This window comes from Moschus berezovskii, chromosome 14 (assembly GCF_049115385.1).
Source record: "Moschus berezovskii isolate FMDL1 chromosome 14, NW_MosBer_1.0, whole genome shotgun sequence".
Taxonomy (NCBI): domain Eukaryota; kingdom Metazoa; phylum Chordata; class Mammalia; order Artiodactyla; family Moschidae; genus Moschus; species Moschus berezovskii.
The window spans coordinates 81,496,388-81,520,237 of NC_142473.1; the positions used below are offsets into that span (position 1 = coordinate 81,496,388).

Here is a 23,850-nt window from a genome sequence, read left to right on the forward strand (position 1 = left end):
GCTTCCCTCTGCCTCCCTGTGGGCCCTCCGGACCGCCGTGCTGGATGTTTCATGAAACAGCTCTCTCTCATGCATGCGTCCATTGAGTACCTAAAGGCTCCTGATGTCATTCCCCTGCCTCTGGCTCGGAGAGGCCATAGTCTTAAAGGACAGTCTTTCCCAGAGCCTGGGCTTGTCCCCTTGGCCACTCGGCTTCCAGCCTCTGGAGGTGCCCGAGAACGAAGGTCACGTGCGCTAAGCTTCGGGAGGATGCTCAGACGATCTGACTGACAGCTCCATCGCGGGGTGCAGGGTGGTGGTATCATGGCGCACCTACTAACTGTGTATTTTGTGTCCCAGTATTTGGGCTAAATACTCTAATGGAGATTGTTACTGACGCCGGCCCCGGGAGTGGTGAAGGTGGGTCTCGCCCGTGAGCTCTGCATGATCTTTTTTCTCCTAGCATCTCCTGTGCCTGCCCGAGGGCCATCCTCCTCCTGGAGCAAGCGGCATCACCGCCAGTGGCCCACCTTGCCCCGCCCCCCGTGCTTGCCCGTGGGGCGCGCTGCTGGTGCATGTGGAGCGGCCTGAATCTCCATCCCCACCTCCTCCACGCGGCTGGTCTCCACCTGTGTGTGTGTGTGACACCCCAGGGCTGCCCGCACCCAGCCCTTCCAGGGAATGGGTGCGGAGCATGGCTGCCCAGGGGCTGTGCTAACCCTCGCTTCTGGACCCCAGGAGTGATGCCTGTCTCCTTCTGCCTTCCTGACTGCAGGAAACAGGCGGGCCTTAGTGGACCAGAAGTCATCAGTCATTAAACACAGCCCAACCGTGAAAAGAGAGCCTCCGTCACCTCAGGGTCGATCCAGCAATTCTAGGTAATAAAGGGTAGCGCTGTTTTTTTGGTTTTGTTTTTTTTCCCTGTGTAAATATTGACTTGTTTATTTGGCTGCACTGGGCTTAGTTGCAGCACTCGGGACCTTTGATCTTCATTGTCATGTGGGATCCTTAGTTGTGGCATGCGAACTCCCCAGTAGCAGCATATGGGATCTAGTTCCCTGACCAGGGATCAAACCTGGGCCCCTTGTGTTGGGCATGCCCGAGAGGTCCCCAGAGCCGTTTAAAAGGTTCTCAGATGGAGGCAGCGATTCCTGTACCAAACACGAGGCGTGCTGGAGAGAAGGGGGGGGGATGAAATCCCTTCCCACTCTGACTTGGCTCCCTGAGGCAGCTGTAGCTTGTGGTGTGGAGGAGGGTGGGACCACTCCTGGGTCCTTGGGCCCACCCGGCCGTCTGGAGGGGTGGGCTCCGCAGGGGATCTGGTGCTCTGGATAGTGGCTTCATGTTTTTGCCCCTGGCGGCAGACGTCTAGCCTGTGAAAGTGGGGCATGCGCTGCCAAGGAGCCGCTGACCCCTGTGTGGACCCCGCCCCCCGCAGTGAGAACCAGCAGTTCCTGAAGGACGTGGTGCACAGCGTGCTGGACGGCCAGGGCGTCGGCTGGCTCAACATGAAGAAGGTGCGGCGGCTGCTGGAGAGCGAGCAGCTGCGCGTCTTCGTCCTGAGCAAGCTGAACCGCACGGCGCAGTCCGAGGACGAGGCCCGGCAGGACGTCATCCCCGACGTGGTCAGGGCGCGGGGCCGGGGCCGCCCGGGGGAGAAGGGGCGGGGACGCCACGCTGGAGAGGGCGGTGCCCACTCTCGGCCCTGGGCTGTCGTTGCAGGAGGTCAGCCGGAAGGTGTACAAGGGCATGCTGGACCTGCTCAAGTGCACGGTCCTCAGTCTGGAGCAGTCCTTCGCGCACGCCGGCCTGGGCGGCATGGCCAGCATCTTCGGGCTCCTGGAGATCGCCCAGACCCACTACTACAGTAAAGGTCGGGTGGGGCCAGCAGGGCGCGTGCCGTCCGCGGAGAAGGGAGTCGGCCCCTTGACCGGCTTCCCAGGGCCAGGCTGCTGCCTCTGAGGCTCTGGGCTTTTCTTTTCCAGCGCGTGTTTTTATGTAGCGGGTGTTCTTCTTTCGGGGGAGAGCACGAGGCCCGCTTTTCTTTCTCTGCACTTCTTCCCTCCCACCTTCTCTGTCCTCGCTTCTCCCACCTCATTGCACACCTGGTCTCTCTCTGTCTTTTTTTTTTTTTTTTTAAAGAAATACTTATTTGGCTGCACAAAGATGCTCTTAGTTGCAGCAAGTGGCATCTTTAATTACGGCATGCAAACTCTCAGTGGCAGCATGTGGGATCTCGTTCCCTGACCAGGGATCGAACGCGAGCCCCCAGCGTGGGGAGCTCAGCATCTTAGCCACTGAGCCACCAGGGACGTCTTCTCTGTCTCTTTTGAGCTCTTCATGTGTTTCATCTTTTCCTCAGAACCAGACAAGCGGAAGAGAAGTCCCACGGAGAGCATCAGTACACCCGTCGGCAAGGATCCTGGCCTGGCTGGGCGGGGGGACCCGAAGGCCATGGCACAGCTGAGGGTCCCCCAGCTGGGACCTCGGGCACCAAGTGCCCCAGGAAAGAGTCCCAAGGAACTGGACACCAGAAGTCTAAAGGAAGAGAACTTTGTGGCGTCCGTTGGTGTGTATCACGTGTGGAGTGTGCTGGAGGGGTTCTGGCTTCTTCATTGTCCCTGCCTCCTTTCAATTCATCCAGAATCCCGCCTCTCTCTTCCCCACGCTTTGCTTTCCAGACAGGGAGACGGATTTGTGTCCATTTCTAGCTGTGTCTTTCTATACTTCTCTGTCCCTTATGCTTTGTTTACGGTCACCCTCACCTGAACCTCAAAGGAAGAGTGGAAGTTTTGCTTAGGGGGCCCAGTGGAGCTTACTGCCAGAGTCTGAGCTGGACTGCCCTTCCCTCTCTGTCTTATTTACATCAGGATTTCTTCATGTAGTGGAGAATTCCTGGAAGCTGTAAGGCAGTTTACAGATGCATCTCTGGGCTGTAACACTGTGATTGGGTCTCTACAGCCAGTTTCCTCCCCATCCAGGCATCACACTGCCCTCGGACTTGCTCCTCTGGGGCAGGTCCAGCCACCCCATCTCCCTGGGTCCTAGACCTTGAGGTCCAGAGTTCCGAGTCAGCTCTTCCTCACTGGACCTGATATAGAGCTTGCTTTACATGTGGTAGTTCTCCATTCCCACTGAGGCAGTGCCTCGGTGAGCTCTCGGGGCATCTGTCTTTGACTCATTCTCCACCTGACCTGGAGTCATCTAGATTGTATCTCTCTCTTTTCCTGGTTCTAGATCCCTGGGGAACATGCTTCTAACTGAAGCATGTTTTTGCCACATCCATGAGCCAATAACTTTTACTCCCTTAAATGGGAATGTGGAGCCAGTTTCCTTTTTCGGAAACTGGCCTTCTTTGGGCAGCAAAATACTTTCCTAGAGGTAGCCAGCCATGCCTGTCTCCTACCTGCTGTGATGCTCTAGAAACTGTACTGACCCTCCAGTCTGGAGATCTGGAGTTCTAATCCTAGATCAGGCCCCAGCAAAGCTAATGACTTTGGACAGATCGCGTCCCTTTCAGGGTCTGTATCTCCTCACCTGGGAAGCGACGAGATTGGACCGAGTAGACTTTAAAGTTCTTTCAAGAAAAGAGTTGCCGTGATGACTGTCCCCTCTCCTCTGCCCCTACTAAGATGCTCTTCTTGACTGTTTAGGGTTCTCTGTCCACCTCTGCTGGCTAAGATAGGTCTTTTGGCAGGGCGGGCACTGATTCTGAGGGTAAGTAGGGTTTTTTGGTAGCAACAGGGAAGGATGCTAACTGCCTGCGCAAGTGACCTCTATCCAACCCAGAGAGGCACCCAGATTTGTGCTGATGCTTCTGGGCCCCTTTGGCTGCACGAGGTGATCATCTGTCTAATCTGGAATATTTAAAGTTTGCTGTTGCGCGGCTCATTAAGTTTCCCCTGGTCCAGGGTTACGTGATCTTGAGCAAGTGTTTCAGCCTCTTTGGAATCAGTCTCCTTGCACCAGAATGAAGGAGCTTGATTAAAGGCTTCTTCGGCTCTGTCATTCGGAAGGATTTTTACTGACGCACTGAGATGCAGAAAGGAACTTAGTTCTTGAGCTGGGCAGTGGGGGGAAGGCATTAGATCTCTTGATGTTTTACCCCCTCCATGGAGATTTCCCTCGATCTCTTGATTTGTGGTCCTGTGCCTGAGACAGAAGCAGCTCGGGTGGGTGGGGTTTCCATCTCATCTGTCTGACCAGCCTCTGACTCTCTCTGTCTTTCTCTCCTGCTTACATTGCATCTGGGGTAGAATTGTGGAGCAAGCACCAGGAAGTGAAAAAGCAAAAAGCTTTGGAAAAACCGAGTAAGGAACAAACGCCCCTTCCCGTTCCCAAGTCTCCCATACCTGCCAACTCCCCAGGCCCCGTTGGGGCAGGCCCCCTTGGTCAGCCCCACCCCAAATTTGCTCTTGCGGGGGTATTTGGAACGAAAGCAGGTAGGTGGTGTGTGACACCTAGGTGTGTGCTCGGAGGCTGCTTCTGCCCCTTCCCCTTGCAGTAAACCAGGCGGTGATCAGGGCATCCGCTGCGTAGAGACCCCCACAGCTGGGTTCTCTGTCGCCCCAGAGTTGGTGGGGAGAACGTTTGCCTATTTCAGCGCCCCTCATTGGCTGAATCTCCCGCACCCACTGGAAGGCCTGTGGGTACAGTTGGCAGAGATGGTTGCTGTCCCTCCGTGTTGAGTCTGCAGCTTCCTGACTCTCTCTGGTGGCTTGCCTAGGCACGCTTTCTCGCTTTCTGTCATTCTGTCCTTCTGCCATACCATTGTGGGTGGGCGGGAAAGGCGGGGGTGCCTTTTAACCCTGAACATAGAAGCTGTTGGGGAGGAGGGTGGGCACTGTCCACTGAAACAGCTGGTGTTCTTTAATCTCCCTGGGCTCCTCCTCCTCTGGTCCCTTCAGACATATTTATGGGAAAGCACAGGGACCGGGGGACCCTTAAAGGCTCTCAGGCCCCGGTGATGTGCACTGACCCTGAGTTGTGGAGCGTGGTTTGTTTCTGTAACTTCCTCCTTAGGGTGATTTGGTCAGTCTTCTCAACTTGAGAAGATGGCTGCAGAACCCCTTGAGACCAAGTCTGATTTTTCCCTACCTGGTTCTTAAGGCATCTGGGGAACTTCTTCTTCCAGTGGGGCCCAAGTGAGTGGCAGTCCCTGGAAAGGTGACTGGGACACGCGAAACAGGTCTGGGACCAGGCCGTGCCTCTGTCCCACTCCCTTGGCCAGCCTGCCCCTAGCCTGTGTACCAAGTAACACAAGTCTTCCCCTCCTCAGGGCCTGAAGTAATCAAACCCACGTTTGACCTTGGTGAGACCGACGAGAAAAAGTCCCAGGTCAGCGCAGACAGTGGTGTGAGCCTGACATCCGGTTCCCAGGTTTGTGACAACCTTGTTCAGAATCATGAACATTAACAGTTTGCTATCTCAGAATACTTCTTTAAGACAAAAACAAAAAGACAACCTTGGAACATCATGAATATCCAGTCTCAGGAATGGTGAAATAAGTGTAATGTATTGATGTAATGGGGAAGGAAATGGCAACCCACTCCAGTGTTCTTGCCTGGAGAATCCTGTGGACAGGGGAGCCTGGTGGGCTGCCGTCTGTGGGGTCGCACAGAGTCAGATATGACTGAAGCGACTTAGCAGCAGCAGCATCCATGTAATGCAATGTTAGTTTCCATTAATGACTGTATTTTCAGAAATTTAGTGACATGGGAAAGTGTTTACAAAGCTGTATACCGTGTGATTCAGATTTTACCTTTAAAATAGGCATAGAAAAGACTGAAAGGAAGTATACTAAAGACTTAATAACAGTAATTAATGTGGGTGGTAAGTTTATGGCTTTTTTATTTCCTTATTTCTTTCATGTATTTTCCGTAGCAAGCACGTGTTTGTTTTACATTCATTGTTTTTCTTATTCAGTAAGTCATATATATTTTATATTCAGGAAAAAGAGCTGATTTCTCATGCTCTATCCAGGGATGACAATAGAAGGGTGGGGACGCGAGGAGGAAGATACAGTGTTTCTTAGGGAGGCGGAGCGTAGACGGGCCACCTCCCTACTGTGTCTGAGTCCGCATGTCTCGTTTCAGAGGACCGATCCAGACTCTGTCATCGGTGTGAGTCCCGCCGTGATGATCCGAAGCTCCAGTCAGGACTCTGAAGTTAGCACCGTGGTAGGGGAACACCACGCTGGCACCTTGGTGGGCAGGGTGTGGCTCCCCCCTTGGAAACGGGGGCTTCCTCTCTCCTGTGGAGGCTGTTCTTAGTCTCAGGTCAGCTTGCTCCTCTTGGTGGAGACATGTACCTGTCACAGGTCCTTGTCCGTGGGCTCAGACCCTGAGGTTTCACCCAGGGCGTCTCCTCATCTTACACAGAAGGTACTTCCGGAGGCTGTCTTAACACGCCTTTGAGGCTGGGTCTTTTTATTTTTTCACGGCAGCAGAAGCTTGCCATCGCTGGGATGTACCCCTGGGGGAGGTCCCTTACTGCCTTTCTTCCTTTGCAGGTGAGCAACAGCTCCGGAGAGACCCTGGGAGCAGACAGCGACCTCAGCAGCAGTGCGGGTGATGGCCCAGGCGGCGAGGGCAGCGCCCATTTGGCAGGCTCTCGAGGCACCTTGTCTGACAGTGAGATCGAGACCAACTCTGCCACCAGTGCCATCTTTGTAAGCTCAACGGGATGGGGCTAGGTTAGAAAAGGTTGAAACTTAGGAGGCAGTTAGGAGGCAAAAGGGAAGGCAGGCATGGATAACCTTCGTATATCTGACCCTCAGGAAAATGTTTCTTAAATTAGCTCTCTGCAGAGTCATCCGACACCATGCTCTGGGACTTTCAGGACCTTCTCCTGAATCATGGATGAGTTAGGCTTCCTGCCCAGTCACATAAGGGCTTTGACTCCTATGTGGCAATAACCCCCGTGTTTAAAATAAACAAAGTGATGCCTTTGTGGCCGTGTCAGGGCAAGTGCGGCTCTCATTTTGTCCCAGTCAGCCTGTTTTTATTCTGGTCGCTGATCTGTTTATGAAGCACCTTAAAATAGCATTTCATTTCAGTGTATTCCTAACAGTTGTTTGAAGCTTTCCTTTGTGAATAAACATCTATTAAGTGATTGACTAAATGCCAGATTCTGTAAGAAAGAGTCGGGGGTGACAAGGCATGAGTCCCCTTCTCAAGAAGTTTGCAGTTCTGCATATTGCTGTGACTGATCTCTTCTGATAGGTGAGGGAAACAAAGCCTTAGGGAAAAAATAAAAAGATCTTGCCCTAGGTTATGCAATAAGGCAGTGATCAGTTGGAATTAAATGAGTTCTTTTTAGTCCCTGTCTGTAGACACGCTGCCCTGCAGTGTATACAGGCGTCCTCAGGCAGCATTTAGAGTTCTGACACACTTGCCACTTGGTCAGGCAGAGCTCAGGATGGGTGTTCTCCGCCTGAGCTCAGAGGTCCTCATCTTTGGTCTGTGGGGAGAATGGGAGAGGAAGTTTATATGAAATAAATCATGCAGCCCTGGTGATCACTCCCACCCCAGGGCCTTGTGCAGTGCTGCTTCTGACAGAGCCAGTGACATCCCAGAGTGGAGTGTAGGGGTAGGATTGAGTCAGCAGAGCCATTCAAGCTCATGGACTGGAACTCGCCCTGAGTCTGAACAGACCCTTTTGATTAAGAGCATCTTAAATCCTTCTAGTGTGCTTCTGTTCTGGAAGCTGAGGTACATGCTGTGCCGTAACTGTCTTGCAAGAAGCCACTCAGCTGTGGGCTCCCTTTCCTGGCACCTTCCCGGGACAGATTCTTACTTGTCCTATGCTTCTGGGTAAGGGCACTTCTGCAGTTGAGTTGCCGAGAGCAGTTACCTGAATTTCTTGGCTCAAAAAAAATAGGCTGTTTTGGCAAGAAATAGCATTATATTAAGTTAATACGGTTCCCTGAACGAAGTCTCGGCTGTGAACCAGGCAGCTGGCATTTGGACACACTCCTTAGGTATTTATTGCCCGGGAGCCTCTGATTGGCGGCTTGTCTGCTTGTGCTGCCTCACGTGTTGTGAAATGGGTGTGAGAGCTACCCCTTCCCCAGCTGAAAATCTTTCCCGAATGAACAGAAAACCTGATGTTGTGGAAGTGGCAGATAAAGTGGTGTTTTTATGTGGGAAGATATTTCTAAGCAGTGGTGAGACAGAAGACTAACGTTTGTCGAACACCAACCATGTGCCAGTGGTAAAGAACCTGCCTGTCAGTGTAGGAGGCGTAAGAGACGTGGGAGTCGGAAAGATTCCCCTGGAGGAGGGACTGGAAACCACTCCAGTGTTCTTGCCTGGAGAATCCCATGGACGGAGGAGCCTGGTGGGCTGCAGTTCATGGGATCGCAAGGAGTGGGACACGACTGAAGCGTCTGAGCAGTATTATTGGGCTGACTTCTTTTTTTAAAAAATTTATTTTTGGCTGTACTGGGTCTTTGCTGAGTGAAGACTTTTTCTCTAGTTGTGGTGCATGGGCCTTAGGGAGCACGGGCTTAGTTTCCCCGTGGCATGGGGATTCTTCCCAGACCAGGGATCAAACCTGTGTCCCCTGCGTTGGCAGGTGGATTCTTAACTACTGGACCACCAGGGAGGTCCCAGGTTGACTTCTGTTTGAAGTGAGCAGAGTGGCAAAGGCAGGGTTACTGGAATACATGTGGCTAATGATGGTGACCGGGGCGTGAGCCTCTTTATAAGCTGCTTGGTTTACTTTGCCCCGGTCCCTTGGTGCTTCGGGCAGCTGACCTGTTGTCTCTTCTCTCTAGGGTAAAGCCCATAGTTTGAAGCCAAGTGTAAAGGAGAAGCTGGTGGGCAGCCCAGTTCGCTCTTCTGAAGATGTCAGCCAGCGAGTCTACCTCTACGAGGGACTGCTAGGTAAGAAACAGACCGAGGAGGCCTCTTGCACAGGGAGGAAGCAGGCCTTGACCAGGGAAGAGGGTGGCACCGGACAAGTAGCTGCGTGGCCATTGGCTGATCTCAGTGCGGATGTGCAAGGGCGTTTTTATATCTGAAGCTGGTGACTGTCTGGGTCTGGAGAGAGGAAAGCGGTGGGAGAACCTAGGAGTGTTCGGTGTTAATCAGCAGTCTGTGTCTTTCTGTCTTTTACTTTCTTGCTCCCATGGTCCTTCCTGCTCACACACTGGCAGGAAGGGACAAAGGATCGATGTGGGACCAGTTAGAGGATGCTGCTATGGAGACCTTTTCTATAAGTAACCACCTTTCTTTGTGTGCCTTTCATCCCTCCTCCTCGGGAGGGACTGGGCCTCACTTGGAGGCAGCCGGGGCTGGTGGCAGGAATGCTGGATCTGGGGTGGCGAGTCTGATGTTTCCTTTGCTCCGGAATTTGTAAAGACTCCCTTCCTTGCTGGAATTTACTCTTTATCTTAGTTTGGCAGCCGCCTTCTTTATAAGTTGTATAAGCCACTAAGAAACCCTCTCTTCCACACAGGCAAAGAGCGGTCTACCTTATGGGACCAAATGCAGTTCTGGGAAGACGCGTTCTTAGATGCTGTGATGTTGGAGAGAGAAGGAATGGGCATGGACCAGGGTCCCCAGGAAATGATAGACAGGTGTGAGGTTGATAAACCCTTGGAAAAGGCAGATGTGGCCCCTTCCCCATTACTTCTGCACCCTCCCACCTGGGGGCTGATGTGTCCTGGTGTCCCGTTCAGGTACCTGTCCCTGGGAGAACACGACCGGAAGCGGCTGGAGGACGATGAGGACCGTCTGCTGGCCACGCTCCTGCACAACCTCATCTCGTACATGCTGCTGATGAAGGTAGGCTCGGTGTCGCTTATGCCCAGCTACTGCCGGTGCTGAGGACAAGGCTTGTTCCCGCTACCTGAATCCTGGCGCAGTCGGAAGCAGTCAGGGCGTCCTGCTAGGGCCCTCTTCCTCTCTCTGCAGCTCATTTATCCCCTTCTCCGAAGCAACCCGGCTGCTGTACAGCTGGGGAGTGTTGTAAAGGTGATGGATGATGGCGTGCTGCTTGTTTCTTTTGAATTTTAAATGGGCTTCCTTTGCTGAATATTTTTAGGATGCTTGCCGAACTCCCCACAGGATTCAGTGGAAAAAGAATTTTTTTTAAAGTAGCAGATTCTGAAACCTTAGAAAGGATGCTCAGAATTTACTTTTCAGCACTAGTCCTTCATCATATAGACTTTACCATCAGTGTAAAAAGCACTACCCATTAGAAAAGCAATGAATGGCAGATTCTGGTTTGACTTGGTTATATTTGGTTTCTGTAGCCGTGGGGGAGAACTGTGTCCCCAGGTAGAAGAGTCCTGTTCTGAAAGGACCTGGTGGGTGGAAGAGAGTCGTTCTGAGGATGAGTTCCTGGGTTTTTCCTCCACCTGTTCTCCCAGCCTCTCTTAATGTGAAGACATGAGTTGATCCAGTGGAGAGAATACCCTGCAGTCACTCTTGGTTATTAAGGTCCTGTTTTGGCTTTCCAGGTAAATAAGAATGACATCCGGAAGAAGGTGAGGCGCCTGATGGGAAAGTCCCATATTGGGCTTGTGTACAGTCAGCAAATCAATGAAGTCCTTGACCAGCTGGCCAACCTGGTGAGCACATCTCAGCCATTCTTCAGACTCCTTCCATCACACTAGTCAGCTGCCCAGGCGTGGGCCCCAAGGCCTAATGTAGAGGCTTCCCTGTAGGTCATTTCTTGGCTCAGATATTCTCAGACTTCCTCGTTCTAAACATAGGGCTTGGCCTCTAGATGCGGTGTTTGCCTTCTGTTCTTTGATAGGAGTCTCTGCACTGAAACCATCCCAGGGCAGCCTTTTCCGCATCCGTGTGGCCTGTGGACCCCTGTGGATCCACGCGGTGAATACTGTTTTCTTGACAATACGGAAGTGTTATTTGCCTTTTTCACTGGGTTGACGTGCACCCTAATGGTTCAGAAGCAGTAGCGGGTAAACACCGCTGGTGCCTTAATGCAGTGCAGGCAGTGGCACCGAAGCATGCTAGTGTCCCCACCTCTGTACTCTCTCGGTTAAAAAGAAAACGAAAAGCCAGTTTACTTGTGAGTGTCCTCGATGAAGCAGTTAAAATCATCAGTTTTCTTAAATCTGATTATTGATGATACATCTTCTTAATATTCCGTGTGGCAAAATGAGAAATACACAGAGCATTTCTGCCGCAAACCAAAATGCGATGATTGTTTCGAGGAAAAGCAGCCTGTGACAATTTGAGTTGCAGGGTGAACTGGCAGCTTTGTTTACGGGACGTCATTTTCACCTGAGAGAGTGACTAACGAACTATCATTGTTTGGAGCTGGGTATTCAGCAGACTTTTGTGCTCAAAGCGTCCCAATATTTAAAGGCCTTTCTAGTGAGATTGGTGATGAAATTAATGCCTGTGATTTTTTGATATTATGTCATGAAACGTGTCAACACTTGAAAGAGCTTCATAACTTGAAAAACCAGTATTTACCAGATGCTCAATGTGTGGTGTTGAAAATTCAGCTAACCACTCCAAGTGTAACTCCCAAATATAAAGCAGACAAATGGATCGTACTGTGACAAAGTACAAAGTGTCCACTGATGTGTTTTCAGATCCCAAATTGCAGCTAAGTTTGAGAAACTACTTGAGGTTCTGGTACAGCATCAGAGAAGAATATACATATATATATGGAAAGCCTAGTAGAGTATGCCTCCCTTTTCCAGATACTATCTTTGAAGTCAGATTTTTTTTAATATACCTCTGCCAAAGCAACATGTCACAATGGATTAAATGCAGAAGCAGATATGAGAATGCAACTATTTTTTAATAAGCCAAACATTAATGAAGCTTGCAAAAATGCAAAACAGTGCTGCTCTTCACTTTTTTTTGTTCTGAGAGATACAGTTATTTGAAAAGTATATGTTATTTATATTACCATGCAATGGATTTATCATTATACTCTTGAACCTAGTCACTCAGTCGTGTCGGACTCTTTGCGACCCCATGGACAATAGCCTGGGCTCTTCTGTCCGTGGGATTTCCTAGGCAAGAATACTGGAGTGGGTTGCCTATTTCCTCCTCCAGGGGATCTTCCCGACCCAGGGGTCAAACCCGCATCCCTTGTGTCTCCTCTATTAGCAGCCGTATTCTTTATCGCTTGCGCCACCTTATTAATGAATTACTGCTGCTGCTGCTAAGTCACTTCAGTCGTGTCCGACTCTGTGCGACCCCATAGACGGCAGCCCACCAGGCTCCCCCGTCCCTGGGATTCTCCAGGCAAGAACACTGGAATGGGTTGCCATTTCCTTCTCCAGTGTGTGAAAGTGAAGTCGCTCAGTCGTGTCCAACTAGTAGCGACCCCACGGACTGCAGCCTACCAGGCTCCTCTGTCCATGTGATTTTCTAGGCAAGAGTACTGGAGTGGCTTGCCATTGCCTTCTCCGAATGAATTACTAATTCCTTTTAAATGAATTGGGTTTCCCTGGTGGCTCAGGTAAAGAATCTGCCTGCATTGTGAGAGACTCAGGTTCAATCCCTGGGGTTGGGGAAGATCCCCTGGAGAAGGGAATGCCTATCCACTCCAGTATTCTTGCCTGGAGAATTCCATGGACAGAGGAGCCTGGCAGCCTATGCAGTCTGTGGGGGCCACGAAGAGTTGGACACGACTGCGCGACTAACACTTTAAATGAATTAATTAAAACTTAAAACTTTTGTCAATGATAATTTCTAATATGATAAATATCTATAAATTTAACTCACAAAAACATAAGCTCTTGGGGGTCATCAGTAATGTTAGAATAGACCAAGAAGTTTGTGAACACGTCCATGGTGGCCAGTGGCCAGCAGATGGCGCTTCTCTGAGGAGCCCGATAGGAATTGAATTGCTGAATGGGGGATCCTATGCCCAGACTGCTCTATGAGAGGGAAGTTCAGATGTCCCTAAAGGATCTCTCTTTCCTCAGAATGGACGAGATCTCTCCATCCGGTCCAGTGGCAGCCGGCACATGAAGAAGCAGACATTCGTGGTACATGCAGGGACAGACACGAATGGAGATATCTTTTTCATGGAGGTAGGTGCTGCTGGTTCATGCCCAGAGAAACATTTGAAAGTCATTTGAAAGTCACATGGAACTCCTAGAATGGATGCTAGAATACTTTCCCCTGCTTACCTCATTCATTTTCATGGTCCATTTATCATTAATTGTCAGTTCAGTTCAGTTCAGTCGCTCAGTCATGTCCGACTCTTTGCAACCCCATAGACTGCAGCACACCAGTCCATCACCAACTCCTGGAGTTTACTCAGACCCATGTCCACTGAGTCGGTGATGCCATCCAACCATTTCATCCTCTGTCGTCCCCTTCTCTTCCCACCTTCAATCTTTCCCAGTGTAAGGGTCTTTTCCAATGAGTCAGTTCTTCGCATCAGGTGGCCAAAGTATTGGGAGTTTCAGCTTCAACATCAGTCCTTCCAAATGAACACCCAGGACTGATCTCCTTTAGGATGGACTGGTTGGATCTCCTTGCAGTCCAAGGGACTCTCAAGAGTCTTTTCCAACACCACAGACATAAAGGTAGCACATCATACCTGCTGATCTGAACCTTTTTCTTCATTAACAATGTCCTGGAGATCTTCCGTATCAGTACAAAAAGAACGTTCTCATTCTTTTTACGGGCGTGCGGTGTCCCACCGTGTGACTAGACTGTACTTTATTTCGCCAGTCAGTATATATACACCCTTGGTTTTCTCCCAGGTTCCTATATTGTTAGCAGTGTGACTCTGGATGACGCTGTATCTGCTTCACTTCATGCATGAAAGGAAGCTTTATCTAAGAAATCCCAGAAGTGGGATAGCTGGGTCAAAGGGAAAATGCATTTATAGTTTTGGTTGATATGACTCTCAAGTATCTCTTAACATATGGTTTCTCTTCCATGTTGCTGTTTATTTTGTTGGGAAAAGTGTGCCCTATGGAGGAGCCATCTTACATTTTAGATTTTTTTGCTGGTTGCATCTCCTTAGTGTTGTGTAACATGTTTCTCTATCACTTGTATTTGTACAAACTAGTGTTTCAGTCTGGAGGTTTGTTCAGTTTTGGTTTCAGTATTTCAGCAAGAGTAGGTGGTTGCCTCATATGGTCAGCTCTCTCCTTGTGATCAGAGGGTTCACATGTGGGAATCTGACCTCTGCACTGCATTAGTTTTCTGATTTAACTTATGGTACTTTTTGCCGTGCAGAATTTTTTTTTAACTTCTTTTGTAGTTGAATTAGTCATTTATTTTCTGGCTTCTGGATTTTAAGTCATAGCTAGAAAAATCCTTTCTTAATCCAGTATTATGAAGGAAGTTGGCCACCTTTTTTTTTCATTTCTGTGTTTTTAATTCTAAAATGGCTAAGATTCTTTCTAAGTAATTTTAGGGGCCAAGTACAGCTCCTCTATAAAGCAGTGAGATTAGCTAACACCCTGTTGCCTTTGGTTCAGTTGAATTTGATTTTCACAGTCACAGCTTTTGGAAGAGGTAATCTAGCAAACATGGGGTAGGGTATCTGCTCTGCAGCAGAAACTTACATGGTGATGTAGCTGAGAAGGCTGTTGTTTTCATGTCCCCTTGAAGTGACAGAATTTGTCTGAGTGCCTGTTGGAGCTGAGGGCTACTTCGGACACCTGCAGCAGAGCAAATTCATGTCCCCTTGAAGTGACAGAATTTGTCTGAGTGCCTGTTGGAGCTGAGGGCTTCTTTGGACACCTGCAGCAGAGCAAATTTCTGCAGAGGAGTCTCTGACGTGCAGGACCCACTCTGACCGCTGTACATGGAGCCTCAGATGAGGGCGGTGAGCTTGGGGTGGTTCCGTCACCTCATGGATGCTCCGCCTCATACTGCAGAGCAGGGGCACCCCGCTCGCTCTGTCAGCGCCTGGCTACTGTGAGGCTGTCAGATTTAATTGTTCTCAGCATAGGCTGCTGGCTGCGTGATCAGCTGGATAACAATTTGCAAAGACTTTTTAAAAATCACCTGTATTGCCTTTTATTTTAATTATAAGAGTATATGCTGGAAACGTTTCAAACCATATAGAAGTCAATTAAGTAAAAAGTAAAAATTTTCCTTCACTTCCTGCCAATGCCATGTCTCAGAGGTAACCACCGTTAAAGAATTTGGTGTGAATCCTTTCAGATTTTTTAAAAAATGCATATTTGTATGAACACAGCTTTGCTATGTGGAATTTTATTCCAGTGTTTCTAAAAGTGATACCAGATTACAAATATTGTTATATAACTTGGCTTTTTTCACTTAACGTATCACAGATACATCTATAGTATGTCTCCATATTATAGAAATCTGTCTTTTTTAAATGGATGCTTTAACCGTTAGGTTTTCTATGAATGTGCCATGATTTATTTAACTAGTCCCTCCCACTTTTTTTTTTTTTTTAACAAGGATTACCTGGTCATCCTTGAACATAAATTTCACACAGTCACATGAGAATTTCTGTAGGATAGGTTCTTAGTGGGAAATCTCTGGGTCAAACTATGTATAAGATTGGCTAATGAGGGCCTACTGTATAACAGAGGAAACTCAGTGCTTGTGGTGACCTAACTGGGAAGGAAATCCGAGAGAGAGGGGAGAGGTCTACGCCTGTAGATGATTCGCTCTGCCGTACAGCAGAGGTTAACACAGCATTGTAAAGCGACTGTGCGCCAAGAAAAATTAATTCTTTAAAAAAAGACATTTCTGGATCAAGCTTATATACGTTTGCAACTTTGTAAAAACTTTTCATTTTGCACTGGAGTATAGCTGATTAACGATGTTGTGGTTGTTTCCGGTGGACAGCAGAGGGGCACAGCCATACAGACAGGTATCCATTGGATACGTTTACAGTTTCGATAGATTTTGCCAAATTGCCATCCCGAAGACTATACCAGTTTACACCTCCACCAGCATAGGCGAGTATGACGCGTTACTGCCTCTGTGTCTCTAGCCTAGAAATTGTATGTTCTTCTAAGGATCTTTCTCCTCCGTTCTTTTTAAAGTCATTTGGTTTTGGCTGCCCTGGGTCTTCGTTTCTGTGCAGGGCCTTTCTCTCGGTGCAGCAAGCTGGGGCTGCTCCTCCATGTGGCGCTTGGGCTTCTCATGGCTGTGGCTTCTCTTTTGTTGCAGAGCACAGGCTCTCGGCGCATGGGCTTAGTTGCTCCGAGGCCTGTGGAATCTTCCCAGTCCAGGGATTGAATCTGTGTTCCCTGCATTGGCAGGCAGATTTTTATCCACTCTACCACCAGGGAAGGCCCTCCATGATGTTCTTAAAGGGTTATGGAAAGTGGAGTAGTTTTCTCCATCTTCCAGATGGAGAGAAGCACAGAGTTCAGCTATGGCAGAATTCAAGTTTCTAAATTCCCACGCTACTTCGGCCCTTTCCTTCCTCAGGCTTGTGAGCTCCAGTAAAGTCTTATGTAGGTCGATTAATACTGAGTCTTGTGTGTTCCTTATTCTTTCACCCAATTTTTCTGGAGCATACATTACAGCCAGACACTCTGCTGGGTTTGCTGGCTCTTGGGTTATAGTAGTGAATCAGGGAGGTAAGGTTTCTGGTGCCCTTATACGGTTAATAAGCCATTGGGAAAGTCAGGTAATTAAACACCCAGTGTCATAAAGTATAATGAGCACAGTGAGAGATTTCTGGGGGGGCAGATGTCATGAAGATACACAGCAGAAGGCCTGGGCGTTGTGGGTGATGCTCAGAGGTGATCTTTGAGCTTAGACTTGAAGAAGAGTTAGGACTTAATGGCTGGAGTAGGGGAGGGGAAGAGTGTCCTGGGGTGTTTGGGGCGGAGTGGTGGGGTACACATCACGCCTTCATTCCTGGCTCAGGCAGCTGGGGAGACAGAAATGCCAGTTACTCAAGGACTTTAGAGGGAGGAGTGGCCCAGGAGATGCAGAGTTCAGAGCTGGGCAGGATGAGTTTGAGGGGCTGCCAGGGTGACACCATCACAGAGCATGGTCGGGGCTCAGGAAGACAAGTCTCCTGTGCGAAGGATCTGAGGACCATCAGTACGGTCACCACGATTAGTATTCTGTTTCCTGCATCACCGTTGTCTTATTGGTGTAGCAGCTGACTCTCGGGCTTTATTCTGAGAAGTTTATGGACATTAACTTACTTAATCTTCACAATAACTCCACGAAGTTATTGCTGTCCCCATCTTACACATGAGGACACGGACATGGATTCACTTTTAAGGTGACACAGCTAAGTAAGGTGGTGGCCGGGGATCTGAACCCAAGCAGTCAGATCCTAGACCGGTGCTCTACCCATCGTGCTGAACTGCCTCCTCCATGACTGAAGGCAGATGGACAGAGTCACTGGCCTGCGGGAGAACGCTGAGCAAGAAGGAGGAACTTTGTGAAGGAGAACTTCGCCTTTTAATTTATATCATATCCCGTCCTGGATAACTTTTTTGTTTTTATTGCATTAAGCAATGTCCATGTGTCATTGGTGTAACTAATTTTTGAGAAGAATCTGTGCAGAACTGGAGTTGAGCCAAGATTAGAAGATGTGTTCCTTTCCTTTTTTTCCCTCCTCCATTACGTCTGCCCCAGTCCGCTGCCTTTGTGCTCGTCCTTAAAGAGATGATTCCTAAGATTGAAAGGCAGAGGCAGGAGATGGCCCCCCCGTACTTTCCCTCCAGAACGTGTGAGAGGTAATCACCCCTGAGGTGAGACGTGGGCCTCCTTCCGGGCCCACCAGTTCCTTTCAGCGGCCCCTCCTCTTGCCAGCAACCCTTCCAGTGGACCGCGTGTCCAGCCATTCAGGGCCTGCATCTCCCCGCAAGTTAGGCTGAGCGTCGGGTGAGAAGCCTGACCTGGGGGATGCCCCTAGCACCCAGTAGGCATCCGTCCCCGGGGCGGGGCGGCCCACGATGTGGCCCCGGGGCAGGAGAGACCCCGGAGACCAGGGCCGCCGACCGCCCCGCAGGTGTGTGATGACTGCGTGGTGCTGCGCAGTAACATCGGGACGGTGTACGAGCGCTGGTGGTACGAGAAGCTCATCAACATGACCTACTGCCCCAAGACCAAGGTGCTGTGCTTGTGGCGCAGAAACGGCTCCGAGACCCAGCTCAACAAGTTCTACACTAAGAAGGTACCTACCCGTGAGCTCCGTGTGCTGGGGCGGGCGATCAGGGCCACACGTTGAGTTCCCTGCGGGGAAGGGAACCTTCCGGAAGCCACGCTGCCCCACCACCGCCACCATCCCCGTGCCTCTGGCTGCGGCGTGGGCCACAGAAAGCCGCCTCCCGGGTCCTGGGTTCAGGGACAGAGGGGTGGGGTGCCCGGGGGCCTGGTCTGACCTGCCGGCCGCCCCCTGTGCCGCAGTGTCGGGAGCTGTACTACTGCGTGAAGGACAGCATGGAGCGCGCCGCCGCCCGCCAGCAGAGCATCAAGCCGGGTGAGGAGGGGCGGCCCCGGAGCCATGCCTTCCGCTGACCTGCGTGGTGTTCATCCGCCCGCTCCGTTAGCTGACTGTGTCCCTCCCTCGCCGCAGGGCCGGAACTGGGTGGCGAGTTCCCAGTGCAGGACATGAAGACTGGCGAGGGGGGCTTGCTGCAGGTCACCCTCGAAGGGATCAACCTCAAGTTCATGCACAACCAGGTGGGTTAGAGTGGCAGCCCGAGGCTTCCAGCCCCGGCGCTGCGGGCGTCCAGTGTCCAGGTTCCCCCGCGAACGCGAGCCAGGTCTCCGGGGCTGGTGGGAGCATCCGGGCAGCTGGCCCAGAGGGCGATCCGCGGGGAGGGCGCCGTGACACTGGCCGCCCCCACCCCGCGAAGCTGCGGCAGGGAGGCTGTGCAGGGGCGGGGAGAGGGGCCGCGCCCCGCCCGCAGACTCAGCTCAGTGTGAGTGGGAGCGTCTCCCCGGCCCTTCGCGCGCGCGGTGCCGCCTTCCCTTGCTCTGGGGTGTGCTTTTGCTTGTGGTTTCGCTGTGAGAGCCTAGGCCAGCTGGTCCTCTGGTGCGAGTGAGGCGTGTGTGTGAATTTGCCTATTCGCCCTGCTGATCCTCCTTCCTGTTCTCTTCTTTCCTCTGAGCGCCTGCTCCGCCCCTGCTCCGCAGACCCCACTCCCCCGCCCGCCGGCCGCGCCCCCAACTGGGGAGCACCTCAGGATCCATCTTGCCCTCCCTGTGGTTCCAGCGTAGGAGCTGACCGTTTCTCCTCTTGGCCTTCTAACACAGCGTTACGTTTTCTCTCAGTGGACACTCCTTAAGCTAATTCCTTTCTGAGGCCCGCGCGCGCGTCATCCCAGGTCCGTTCCCAGTCCTGGCTCTTCACCCAAGTACCTTCCCTCGCCTTCCCCGAGGCTCTGAGCCAGACCCGAGTGCGCAGTGAACGCCTGGACTTGGGGGCTCCCTCCCCGCTTCCATCTTAATTCTTCTTTCAGGACCCCCTTAGTGCAGCTTGGTGTGCTGGGGAGCAGGCCCGTGGCTTCCCGGCAGGGTACGTGCAGAAGCACATTTACTGTCGGTCACGGTAGCGCGTTAAGTAGAATACTCGAGACCTGAGGGTCCATCCGTAGAGGGTTTACTTAAGCGGTTTTCTGGACCATGAAGGCACCAGTTCTTGGGGACCAGGCTTCGGACTGCGCTTGAGGGTTGCAGCCCCCCCAGAGCCTCACCTTCTGAAGACCAGGTCCCAGTGAATGACCCCCATACTCACCTTGGCCCGCCCCCTGCCCCCGCCCCAGACTGATCTCTGCTCTGAGCATAACACAGTGTGTACAGGCCAGTCTGCGGATTACGGCCTTGCCCCAGGAGAGAGATGCTGTGGAGAGGGGAGGTCAGACCCTGACTGATGTTGAGATCCTGGCCTCGGGGCCCATCTTCTACCTTGTGACAGTCACCTGGAGTGGAGGAAGCGGTGGCCCCCTGGTGGGGCTCTGCTGAGGGGGAAAAGCGTGGCCTTTGTCTTGGGAGTCAGATCCCAGCTGATATCCGCGGGCAGAAAATGTCCTGCCCCTCGGTGTCCTATTTGTGCAACACGGGTGATACCGCACCTGTGCGGGATGCCCCACCCCGGGGACGCGAGGACAGACCCAGTGTGTGCAGGTCCCAGTAGGCGCTCACGAGTGGTAGCTGTCTGCCATCACCACGCACTCCGCACTCCGGGGAGAGCCTGGATCCTGTTTCATGGAAGATGCCCCCCACCTCCCCCAGGACAGTGTGAGGAGAGCTTTGCGCCTGTGCCAGCCCTCTGCCGGAGGAGGACCCATGGCGGGGTAGAGCACTGAGGGGCCGGGGCGGGGGCCCCGGGCCGCCGGGTTGTGCCAGCGCTGCCCTGGGCTGAGGGTGTGGGCAGGCAGCCCAGGCCGGCAGAGGGGCCTTGGGGTTGGCTTTGACCGTTAAAACTAACACCTTCCTTTCTCTCCCATGCTTTCTCCTCCGGCCAGGAGCGGAAGGTACTGCCCTTTCTGCTGTCTTCGCTTCTTGGCGCTTTTGAGCTGTGTGTGTGTGGGTTCTGGCGCCCTCCCTTTGGGACATAGGTTTCCGGTGCCAGGCGCAGGGCTGCAGCTGGGAGGGGGCTCTGCGGGCAGAGGGGGCGGCCTCTGGGCCTTACCGCTCCCTCCCTCCTTCTCTTGCAGGTTTTCATAGAGCTGAATCACATAAAAAAGTGCAATACAGTCCGAGGCGTCTTTGTCCTGGAGGAATTTGGTAATTACACTATTTTGCTCTTAGGTCTGGACTCACATGGCAGTAACTCAAACCTCGGAGCTCCAGAGGAGGGACTAGAGACAGAGAAGAAGCGCCTCTGCAGAGAGGTCAGGAGGAACAGGAGCGTAGGGAGGACGAGAGAAAGGAGGCAGGAAAGCTAGCCGGTGCTGCCAGAGAACAGGCCCCAGCGCAGCGGCTTAACGCCGGCCCAGAGCTCAGCGCTGGTACTCAGGGGCTCCTCCAAGCAGCGTGCCTCCCCTGGCTGGGCCTGACCAGGCGGATGTCAGAAAGTCCTGGGGGCAAAGCGGCCCAGCCGTGCCCCCGCTCAGCTGTGCTCGCGTAGCCCGCCTAGGTCCCTCTAGCAGCCCAGCGCCTCGTCCAGCCGCCCCGGGGCTACGCCAGGGTCCGTGCAGCCTCCGAGCCAGAGGAGGGTGCGCAGGGGCGCAGGCAGGCCTAGGTAGCCGGGAGCCAGGCTCCCCGACGCCTGGGGCTGAGCGGCGTCCGGGTTCTCACCCTGGGGCTTTGAGTGCCTGCTGTGTGTGTGCTTCATTCTTTTGTGCCCCTCATCGCTGCTATGAAAACCTTCGTTCTCCAGCAGGTAAAGTGACCTCGCCGCGCTGCCTCCCCCAGGCCCCCGCCCGCCGCCTCGGGCCCTGCAGCGGGTGGGCGGGCTCCCTTCGCCAGGAGCCTTCGTCTCTGACCTCCCCCAACCCTCTTCCCTCCCCACGTCCTCCACCCCGGCCGGCTCACCGGTTCTGTGCACCTTCCTCTCTCCTGCCAGAGAGATGTTTCGGGGGGCATGGGGGGTCTTCCGGCTCAGGAGAAGGGCCTGGGCTCCTTGTTCTACCTTGGTCGAGTGTATTTACTCCGTTAACCCTGGGCCCCGAACTCCCCTCTCAGGGTCAGGAGGAGGAGGGGCCCCCTGGAGGTGTGACGCCCCCCACTCCTGGTCTCAGGGCTGGGACGGGGCTGAGGCCAGCGGACCGGCTTCCCTGCTCTGGCTGCGCGGCAGCCCCGCAGGGCTGGGGCCGGGGGTCTCAGTCTTGCCCCCGGGCTGTGGACCTGTGTGTATCTTGCCTGACGCTCCCGTCACTTCCCCGGGTGCTGTCCTCGCCTGTCTCTTCTGCTCGGTGTGTCTGCTCCAGGGCCCTCTGACGCTCCCCCTCACACGGGCAGGCCTGGGCCTCTCCTGCCATCAGGGAAGGAAGCTCCCAAGTCTGGTGGGTTTAGTGTCCCGCCCCCGCTTTACCCCGCCTCAGGAGCCTCTGTGTCGGGGCTGCACAGGGCATCTGCTGCCTTGACTGGAGGGTGGGGCTGGGCAGTGGGATGAGCGCTCAGGGGTCCCAGCAAGGCGAGGCACAGGCTAGGAAACTGCTCTTCTCCCGGCCGAATGCTGGGCGCGCCCACCATGGTCTTCTGGGGCCAGGACTGGAGTGGCCAGCAGGGCGGAGCCCAGCCTGCGCTGGGCTGGGGCGTTCCCCACGGGTCGAGCCGTAGCCCTGGAGCCAGGGGCCACTGCGGACCCCAGGGCGTCTGGGCCGGTCCCTCGCTCTCAGGGGCTGGGTGAGGCCCGGAGGGGAAGGGGGCCCTGTGCCGGGCGCCGCCGCCTGGGGGAGCGTGGCGTCCTTGCTATGGAGTGTTGAGCTCTCTTGTTTTGTCTCTTGCCCGTCCGGTTGTAGTTCCTGAAATTAAAGAAGTGGTGAGCCACAAGTACAAGACGCCGATGGTGAGTGTGCCGCCAGCCCCGCAAGCCGGTCTGCAGAGGGCTCCCGGGCGACTCCGGCAGGGGGGGTGGGCCTCGCAGGGCATGGGGCAACGGCAGTGGTGGAGGCCAGAGGTGCCACTGGAGTGGAGCGGGCCTTTGGCCCCGCACAGGCGCAGCGCCTCCCCTCCTACGGCCCGCTCTGGCCTCGCGGGGGCTCTTCAGCTGGAGGCCAGGAGTCTCCCACTTGGCAGCCGTCCATGAGTGAGGATGGCGGAGCCTGCGTCCCCTGACGCTGACCCGCTGGTTCTCTCTCCCCCAGGCCCACGAGATCTGCTATTCTGTGTTGTGTCTCTTCTCGTACGTGGCTGCGGTCCGCAGCAGTGAGGAGGACCTCAGGACCCCGCCCCGGCCGGTCTCCAGCTGATGGGGAGGGCCGAAGGCTGCCTCTCGCTGCTGCCTCGGGCACGATGCTGCCGAGAGTGCCAAGTGGTGGCTCGGCGTGTCCTCTGCAGGCCTCTCGCTGCAGCTTAGACGGCTCTCAGTGTGTCTCAGCTTGTCCCACAGGGCTGAGCTAGTCTCTCCCACCTTTCCCTCACCTCCCCCAGAAGACCAGCCTGCTGTCCCCTCAGGGCTCGAGAGTGTGTGTGCGTCTGTCGGGCCAGTGGCTCCCGAGAACGCGAGAGGACACGCAGTGCCAGCCCCCTGCCGCGCGCCATTGAGACATCTGCTGTGGTTCTTGTCCGTGACATCGTGGCTCTTCAGGCCAGACCCGGCCTCTCCGCCCTGTGGCCCGGCAGGGTCGTCCCCCGCCCCTGGCGAGGGGTGGGTGGGCATGGGAGAGGTCAGGGGTGGCAGAGCCAGTGGGGCCTGCCCTGCTTCCCAGGCAGTTCCCAGGCGGCAGCTGCTGTCCGTGGGCACAGGCCTGCCTGGCGGCTGCTCCCACAACTTCCCCCCGCAGTAGGCCGCGCTGACCCTCTTTCGTTACTGAGCGGCGGGTTCCCTGTGGCCTGCCCACCTCGGCAGGAGACCCCCGGAGCCAGATGGGGTGGGGAAAGGCCAGTCCGGGCCCCACTCGTGTGTGAGGGGGCGAGCCTGGGAGTGGGCAGCAGGGGACTGTAAATATTTCGGCTCCACGCTATTTGTAGAAGGTGTACAGAGGTGTGAATGTGAAATAAATGTCCTGAACTCCCCGCGGGTTCCTGGCTGCTGTGCGTTCAGTGAGGCCCCTCAGCCCAGCCCTGGACTCCACAAAGGCACCCTCGGCCACAGGCAGTCAGGGAGGGGAGGCCGTGCCCACCCCACCTTGCCCTGCCGCCCGCTCCAAGGGGCGCCCCCAGGGTGGCTGTGCTCAAGTGGGCCCAAGTAGGCCGCTAGGGGGAGTGGCCAACTGGGCTTTGACAGGGAGCAGGGATTCAGTAGGGCCGGAAAGAGACCGAGGCCTGGCTCGGCTCCCCAGAGAGGTGTCAGGATTGGGCCTCCCCCAGGGCCTGGAGACCAGGCGTGTCTGAGGCGGGGCAG

The 23,850-nt window shown here is 53.7% G+C and overlaps 1 protein-coding gene across 34 annotated transcripts in view; it reads left to right on the top strand.

Moving 5' to 3' along the window:
* MADD (MAP kinase activating death domain) overlaps positions 1 to 23,522 on the top strand; it is a 39,058-nt gene extending 15,536 nt beyond the window's left edge. For 3 of the 34 annotated variants that reach the window (XM_055423994.2, XM_055424008.2, XM_088843291.1), the window contains exons 16-35: positions 340 to 399; positions 755 to 857; positions 1,418 to 1,604; positions 1,702 to 1,852; positions 2,342 to 2,548; positions 5,258 to 5,358; positions 6,075 to 6,158; positions 6,491 to 6,649; positions 8,759 to 8,867; positions 9,140 to 9,202; positions 9,442 to 9,562; positions 9,665 to 9,770; positions 10,448 to 10,558; positions 12,905 to 13,012; positions 17,905 to 18,069; positions 18,303 to 18,375; positions 18,472 to 18,578; positions 20,558 to 20,627; positions 22,307 to 22,353; positions 22,652 to 23,522. In XM_055423994.2, the coding sequence (XP_055279969.2) occupies positions 340 to 399; positions 755 to 857; positions 1,418 to 1,604; positions 1,702 to 1,852; positions 2,342 to 2,548; positions 5,258 to 5,358; positions 6,075 to 6,158; positions 6,491 to 6,649; positions 8,759 to 8,867; positions 9,140 to 9,202; positions 9,442 to 9,562; positions 9,665 to 9,770; positions 10,448 to 10,558; positions 12,905 to 13,012; positions 17,905 to 18,069; positions 18,303 to 18,375; positions 18,472 to 18,578; positions 20,558 to 20,627; positions 22,307 to 22,353; positions 22,652 to 22,756 (2,237 nt within the window). In that variant the 3' untranslated portion in view covers positions 22,757 to 23,522. Of the gene's footprint in view, positions 1 to 339; positions 400 to 754; positions 858 to 1,417; positions 1,605 to 1,701; positions 1,853 to 2,341; positions 2,549 to 4,235; positions 4,290 to 5,257; positions 5,359 to 6,074; positions 6,159 to 6,490; positions 6,650 to 8,758; positions 8,868 to 9,139; positions 9,203 to 9,441; positions 9,563 to 9,664; positions 9,771 to 10,447; positions 10,559 to 12,904; positions 13,013 to 17,528; positions 17,883 to 17,904; positions 18,070 to 18,302; positions 18,376 to 18,471; positions 18,579 to 20,557; positions 20,628 to 20,651; positions 20,735 to 22,306; positions 22,354 to 22,651 lie in introns of those variants that run through there. The other 31 variants (XM_055423998.2, XM_055424011.2, XM_055424018.2 and 28 more) reach the window with 19 other exon arrangements.
* Positions 23,523 to 23,850: the final 328 nt, after the last annotated feature.